This window comes from Echinops telfairi, unplaced genomic scaffold, assembly GCF_000313985.2.
Source record: "Echinops telfairi isolate 266 unplaced genomic scaffold, ASM31398v2 ScPeMD7_7424;HRSCAF=8462, whole genome shotgun sequence".
Lineage (NCBI taxonomy): Eukaryota > Metazoa > Chordata > Mammalia > Afrosoricida > Tenrecidae > Echinops > Echinops telfairi.
This window is the reverse complement of record NW_022111324.1, coordinates 36095884-36103705: the sequence shown is the minus strand read 5'-3', so window position 1 is coordinate 36103705 and position 7822 is coordinate 36095884. Positions and strand designations below refer to the sequence as shown.

Here is a 7822-nt window from a genome sequence, read left to right as displayed (position 1 = left end):
ACGAGTTCTTGAGATTGAGCACTAGATGGGAGTAGAACCTCCAACCATCTTTCTCCCACAGAGGGGCTGGTGATTTCAAACTGCTGACCTTATGGTTCATAGCCCAATGTAAAATCGGTACACCACCAGAACTAATCAAAGGCCTAGAAATATAGTAAAGGTTAGGGCTTGCTCTGGAAAAGATAGATAACCTAGTTTGATGTCCAAATAAGCTACTCAGGCAGGAGTGATGAGAACTAAACTCCAGAGATCACATTGGGAGAGAGCTTCTGTACCAGAAAGAGAATTTGGGTTATATTTCTGCATATCACGGGAGATGACAAAGCCAGATCTTTGTTTCAGAAGATCATGCTTCTGTTCATTCAGAGGATAGATCTAGGGAAAGGCTCAAAAGAGGGGGACCAAATGGGGTGCATTCTGAAGTAATGAGAGCCTAAACTAGGGCAAGTCTAATAGACAAGAGCAAGTGGTTATACAAGACGGCTTGACTGAATTTGATGACGGCATTAAAAGATACCTGACACTTTTATTACTAATATTATACTCCACTCCCTGTTAAAATGTATCTTGAAATATGAACTTTGACAGTGTGGAATAAAGCATAATGTAGATAAGTTTATGTCTGATGACTGGGCAAGCGAATAATGAGAATGCACATAGTATCCATTATGGCTTGTGAATGACTGATTACTGAATACGTATCTGGAGTTGGTTGCATGAAAAGATACAGACTGTATAAGTATATGCCTGACCTTGATCCCTGTTTCTGCCTCCTGTACATTACCCCCTGTGACTTATCAACAACCGATTGTTTTTATTTTGTTACTGAGGTGACACTTGGAGCTACAACTGACTTGAGTAATTAAGAAAATACCTTCAGTCAGTGGGTGGCAGTGTCACAAAGGGAAAAGAGCAGAAGCTGTGTAGTTGGACTACCGCTGACTCTTGGGGCTCTCACACTTTGAAGATGAAGCTGCCAGCGGAACCACCTGTGGTCTCCTTTTCAGAGGTAGAGCCCCACACCCTCCGCCTCGGAGATTCTTGTGTATGCAATCTGGTAGGGGCCCAGACATGGATGTTTGCATCTTTTGTGAATATCCTAGGTAATTTGGATTACTAAATCAGGGAACAAACAGCTTCATTTTTCTTAGTCTCAGCTTTCATCAGAATCCTGTGAGCATTAATGTCAATATACATCTGAGTTTTATAAACTTTAAATAATAAGTAAATATCAGTTGCTAGATTAATTCATGAACATTTTTTCTAACTTTTAAAGATGCCATTAGTTTTTCTTTTGTTTGAAATTTGATTACATGAAAATATATTTGTTTGATTTTTACACACTGTGATAGCACAGAACAAACTAATGAATTCTGTGTAGCTTACTACATAAAATGCAATATGAATTCGATGATAGTATTGTACATGTTGAAGAAATGGTAGAAAGTTTCAGACCCCTACTTAAAGTTTTTGCTTTTATAAATCTGAGAGGTAAATGACAGTTCTTAAAATGACAAGGAAATATAAGTAGAATAGTTTCTACACACTGTAATATAAAACACATTTATTATTGACATGGTGATAATTTAATTTACAATTATAATCTGCTCTCCCAGTTGTAAGAGCACTGGTTTAAGTTAACCACATTTTACTTCATTTCTTCCAAGCACCCTCCTCCCCTCTAAAATACAATCAAATAAACAATAACAATAAAAATACTAACAACTCTTAGGACAAGAATAGCTATGATGATTTTGATAAACATACTTTTCAAATAGTCATCCAAGGTAAAGGATCTCAGCAGCTCAATACACAACCTAGACATAGTGATATGCAGCATGAATGTCAGTTGACCATGAAGCTTATACCATATTTTAATCAGTTTCATAATTTTATTCACAATTGCTGTGTTACTAGAGTTCCCGGTCTTCTCAGTTCGGAGGCATTGTCCAATATGCAGAGCTACTGTACCTATTGACAGTACCACCACATGCCCTTCCTTCTGAAGTCTCTCGTTAACAACTTGCACATGCTTCTGCAATGCTGTGCGTGGATCACTTGCAAGTTAATCCTGGTTGAGTCCTTCGTTCTTACCCTGGCCCTGTCCGGTCACCCCAAAGGCAAAGCTCTTTCTCCAGGGAGCCACATGGGCCCACTCCTCTGAACTTGACACCATCTTTAAGACCCTCCAGCCAGAAACCTGTCACTTCAGTCTATTTGCCTGAAGGTCATTTAGAAGGTTTAAGTAAATATCTGATTTGAGGAACCTGGGGTAGGAATCTTTTTCCATAAGAGTGTATATGAGTTTTTGGGCTTCATCAAAACAAGTGGAGGTTGGTGCTTTAATCTTCTTGGCTGTAGTTTCTCGAGTATGAAAGTCAATGTTGATCTGTAAAGGAATTGTAAGCATTAACATACACTTTCCATTTATTATAGGTTTTATAATGTGACCGTGCTATTGCAACATTAAGCTATGCTATTGGCAGTACAAGGAAATGGTTTTAAGCTCTCATTCAAATATCTCTTGGATATCACATCGAATTGTCTTTGCTCTAAGTTAGCTCGTCGGGAGATGCAAAAAAGGCACACGTGCAAAGCTGACAAGCCCACACAAGGCAGTATGTGTGTCAAGAATAGTCACGTAGACATCTAAACTTTACAGGAGGTGGGGCTTTTTACACAGCTGTTTTCTATTTGGACAAGAAACATTGAACTAGGCGGTGGGTACTACTATATGGAAATATCCTTTGCTGCTGCAACAGGACATTTGAGGGGGCTTCAAACATTTGTAGAACAGCATAATTAAAAGAGGATGGCATTTTCCCCACAATCTTTTTGAAGCTCCCTTGTGTTTACACGAACCTGCGTTTTATCCTTATCCCAGGAGAATATCTCAGGAAGAACACTTGTCATCGAGTTCAGGCCAGCAGAGCTCCTAGCCCTTTCCCCACCCCCACAGGGCTTGCTACTTTTGCAAAACCATTAATTTCCATTTTCATCCCTATTCATTTGATATGATCTTCATAAATATAGAAAATTAGACTATCACATTGAATTGTAATAGTCTGCCTACATAAACAGTAGTGAAAGTGGGTTGTCTAAAAATGATTTCATTTTGTTTCTGTATATAACTTCCTTTATACCTAACTTCCTTCCTTTATGCCTAAACCAGTAAGAAAGAACTTATACTCACTTGTTTCGTAGCATCGACATGAACAAATGCTTTATATATTTTCTCTGCTTTACAATGCAAAAGATCAGACTCTGTTTTCCTATAGTCTTCACAAGCCAGCCAGAATTCAATATTCTCCTCACTAAATTCAGACTTCAGGAATTTTCCAAAGACAACTTGGCCAGCTAAAATCAAAAGGAGGAAGAGATAATTAATTGAGCTAAGAAATCAATAACTTGAAGGTGTGATTTAGAAGAAAAACTCTTACTTTTCCTATACAATGATAGCTCAAATGACACTGCCAGAAAGGTGTTTCCTTATTTGTAGGGAAGGGAAGAAGACGCTAGCCTGCCCCTTCTTTTAAGGAGAGGAATTTGCAGCTAGATGAACTTTTCCAGAGGCACATTGTGTTTTGCTCCCAGGTGCTATTTAAATTAGACTGTTTCTTTGCTGATTATATAACAATCTCTTTTCTTTTTCATACCAAGTTTCAGAGTGTGGCATGCTGGGGGTTGGGGAGCATTAACATCATGTTAAGGGCTTTAACATCATGTTAATAATTAACGATTATAATTTCTCCATTCTAGTCATATCAGTGAGAAAACATAAGCCCTTTCATCTATCTATTTGTGTGATATACTGAATATATTTGCTAACATATTAAAACTTTTAAAAGGGAAGTTTCTACATAGTTTATGTATTTGGCTGAATTGTAACCTGAATCTGATAATAATATGGCTGAACTGGGTTGAGCTAAATAATTTCCAAGCAAGACTTTTTAAGGAGCCTGTGGAGGGAGAGAATAAATTTACCCTCTAGTGACAGCCCAACTTGCTTGTCAGCACCTCTGAACAACCAGGTATGAACTGGCACAGTAGAGTGCAATTCCCACGACGACGATTTAGCAAAATGATTTCTTTAGTTACTTCTTTCATCAGAAAACCCCCACAGGACTCTGTTTAGAAACTTCAAAGAAAATCACATTATGTGTAATGCACTTCGCATTTTATAGTATAATGACTTATTTTGCATGTCCCAACTGCCTTGGAGGCAGAAAGGGACACTGTGTTTTTGAATCCTTGGAGTCTCTAAGGTGCCTGCCATGTATCTATTGATGAAATGGGTCCTCCTCAATCCAACTAAACAGACTATATATCCAAACATATATATATTCTGTAGGAAATTTTGAGCATGGAAATTTACATCATGACATATTTGGTCTACATTTGAAAGCAGTGAACTTTAGAACACAAGAATAATTTTAAAATTTTGTTCACATAATAAGTTATGGGAATATTTGTCGTGGCAGATTATACCAAAAGACTGTAACAGAACTGAGTCGTAAGTCAGTGCTACATTATGACGAGGTGTATTATGATTAGGCTATCATTATCCACTAGAAAGAACTTTTCATACACTATTCTACCCAAAATATTCTTCCTTAATGTTGCCATTAGATTATTGTCCCCAAATACTTGATAGCTAATGTATACTTACTTTGGTTTGCAAGAAGTTTTTCTAGAGATTGCGACCACTGCATTACTTCATCAGCACAAAGCCTGCAGAAGACAACATTTACATGAATTAGTAAAATAGTTTTGAGTGTAATTATAACATCTGGTGTATTCTGAGAGTTTCAAAAATGAAGACTGTCATTCTAATCACTTTTCTTGACATGTACCCATTAAAACTAACATTTATTTTATTATTTCTAGACTTATAAAACAAATCTTCCCCAAAAGTTTGAAAACATCCAAATAAATAAATTCCAACAGTGAAAAAAATCATGCATATATCTGTGTCTAGTTTCCACTGGTACTAATGAAGTGTAGTCTCAGATGGGTTGTTACTTAACGCAAATGAATTCCCATGTACTATGTGCAGTATTCATCTCTTGTGAAGATATGAAGTTAATGCATGAGCTGCTCTTGAAACAAAAACGCAGGGTGTTCATATACATACATGCTCTTGGCTTTAGAAGATTTTATTCCGGATTCCAGATGTGGCATCAAAGATCTCAGGTATGTTTTCACATCCATTCCACTGCAACAGACACAAAGTGAATATTTCTACTATCTCTGCTGAATATGTCTTATTTGTTAAAAAAAATAGCATCAAAATAACTTTTTCCAAGGAATAAGACAGTATTAAAAAGAGCTAATACAACATTTTGCTCTCATAAGATACCAGTAGAGCCAATTTTTTTGCGTCAAAATCTGTGGGGGGAAAATCCCCACCCATTTAATGCTCTACTATGATAGAGTTTTTAATATATCTGACTATTACTGTATCGCTTACTGCAGGTAATTGCTCTGATATGGCTATATGCTCATGTCCTCTCAATCCTTCTGCATCTAAGGATAAACAACCCAAAACTCCCAAATCTAAGTTAAAATTCACAGTGAATAAACTTACAAAGTCTTTGGCCTTTTTTTCTGAGCTGCGCTGTCTAGAAGAGAAGGGCCAGTCCCCTTCAACTCCCTTGGGTTAGCAGAGAAGAACATTCCGGGCATTTTATCTGACCTTGGCGTGGAGAAGGCTGCTGCCCGCATCGTCCTCACCCTGCAAATATCTGCTCGTCACGTCTTTGCTGCTTTATATAGTTAAGGCAAACAGGCGCCTGCTGTTCAAAGGAGTCTGTTTATCAAGTGATGTTACCGCAGACACTAGCAGTTCCCCTTTTCTTGGCATGTCGTGACGTGGATCTTAAAAAAATAAAAGCAGGCTATGATGTCTTGTGGTTGAAACTTAACCAAATGAGAACAAGTCACTTGATTAGAAAGAAAGAATGTTGAACATACAGAGGCACACAGACATGCACCACATGTCTAAACTGTTATCAACTCTGATCTTTGGTTTTAGAGGATGCTTGCATGTTTCACAAAAATATTTCATTTAGTGTATTCATTAAATTAAATGGAAACTCCTCACTAGAAATGTGCCTATTTAATGCCTTTAGTAAGCATTGACTATGAAATTCATCTGAGCACAGTATTTTCCTTCCTCAAAAATCAATATCAACCACTATTTTTATTTAGATTTATTTCATACATTTAACTTACTTTTTAAAAATTATTTTATTGTGGCTGTGGGCAAAAGATTAGAGAACACATGTGCTGCCTAGGCAGCAGTTTATACAGTTTGTTTCATGACAATAGCTGACATTCCCTTGATGGGATGTATAATTCCCTTGATGGGATGTATAGCCATCTTCGGCTTCTTTCCTAGGCTTCTCACTTACACTCGCCCTTCCCTTCTGCCCCCTCCTGCCTTCCCAATTTAATGCTTGGCACATACTTCCCTTTTGGTCTCCTATGGTTGGTTATCCAGAGCAGCTTCTCATGAGTGTTATCGTTCCTTTATAAACATGCCTGGTGTTTGGCTGAGGTTGATCCCCGGAGTGGGTTCAGGTCCATGTTTGAAGGGTGTCTCCAAGGGCTACAGTCTCAGGGATTCCAGTAGTCCCTATGAGACCAGGTCTTTTTCTTGTTATTTTAAATGTTGTGCTATATTTTCTTTCCTTCTGTCCAGTACCTTTGGTGGTTCTGTTGGAGCAATTGGTAGTGGTAACACTGGGCACTAAGTAATTCTTCTGCTTTCAACATAGTGGAGGTTGTGGTTCCCATGGTCCACTTGTCCTTTGGGCTAATCATTTCCTTGAGCCTTTGATTTCATTCCTTTTTTTTATAATGGCTCATTCCATATTTTTCCTTTTTGTGATTGACCTATTTCACTTAGCATAATGTGCGTCCTTCAGGTTCACTCATTTTATTAGGTGTATCTTTGATTCATCAATATTCCGTATTATCTTATTGTGTGTATGTACACAGTTTATTGATTCATAATCCATTGATGAGCACGTAGGCTATTTCTCTTTGTTATTATGTATGATGTGGCAATGAACGAATGTACTGACAACATACTCTTTGCCACCCAGGTGATTCTGACTCATGACAGACCACAGTACAGGGTAGAACTGCCCAGGTGATTTGCCCAGACTATAACTCTTTCAGAGCAGAAAGCCTCATCTTTCTCTCCACAGAAGAGCTGGTGGTTTAGATCTGCTGACCTTGTGGTTAGGAGGCTAGTGCAGAATCCACTCCAGCACCAGTGCTCCATGATGAATCTGGGTGTGTGTGCATCTATTTGTGCGGCTCTTATTTTTCTAAGCTACATAGCTAGTATGGGGATTGCTGAAGCAAACGGTATTCCTACTGCCAACTTTTTAAGCAGGTGGCATGTCATGTTTCAGAGTGATTACGCCACTTTGCTGTTCTACCAGCAGGGTTTGCCAGTTCCTTGTCCCTTGCCAGATTGAATTTTGCTGTTATTTCTGGTGCCGGTTGACTCTCATGGTTTTGATTTGCAGCACAGTGGCGTGAGCATTGACTGTTAACCGAGAGTTTGGTAGTTGGAACCCACGGGCCACTCTGTGGGGGGAAGACGAGGCCGTCTGTTTCCAGAAAGATTTACATCCCAGCAGCAGTTCCTTCTGCCCTCTGGGGTCGCCATCAGCTGGAAGAAACTCTGATGGTGTGTGTGGCTTTTGGCTTAATGACTAGTGATTATAAACGTTTCTTCATGTCTTTGTTTGCCACCTGAATTTCTTCATTGGTGAAGCTTCTATTGATATCTTCTGCCTCTGTGTTA

General features: G+C 38.5%; 1 protein-coding gene across 1 annotated transcript; it reads right to left on the bottom strand.

Annotated features, from left to right (window-relative positions):
- Nucleotides 1–1544: 1544 nt before the first annotated feature.
- RGS1 (regulator of G protein signaling 1) lies at nucleotides 1545–5766 on the bottom strand. Its single transcript, XM_004706657.2, has 5 exons — nucleotides 5588–5766; nucleotides 5135–5215; nucleotides 4670–4731; nucleotides 3194–3357; nucleotides 1545–2389 (listed from the first exon to the last, which is right to left on the bottom strand). Exons 1-5 carry the CDS (start codon nucleotides 5722–5724, stop codon nucleotides 2204–2206), a joined length of 630 nt encoding a protein of 209 aa, XP_004706714.1. The 5' UTR covers nucleotides 5725–5766; the 3' UTR covers nucleotides 1545–2203.
- Between the last annotated feature and the right edge of the window lie 2056 nt (nucleotides 5767–7822).

Coding starts and splice junctions, on each gene's coding strand:
- RGS1 (XM_004706657.2), bottom strand. CDS start 5,724: ATGCGGGCAGCAGCCTTCTCCACGCCAAGGTCAGATAAAATGCCCGGA. Junction 5,216..5,587: donor AAAAAAAGGCCAAAGACTTT/GTAAGTTTATTC, acceptor TGTCTGTTGCAG/TGGAATGGATGTGAAAACAT. Junction 2,390..3,193: donor ATGTCGATGCTACGAAACAA/GTGAGTATAAGT, acceptor ATTCCTTTACAG/ATCAACATTGACTTTCATAC.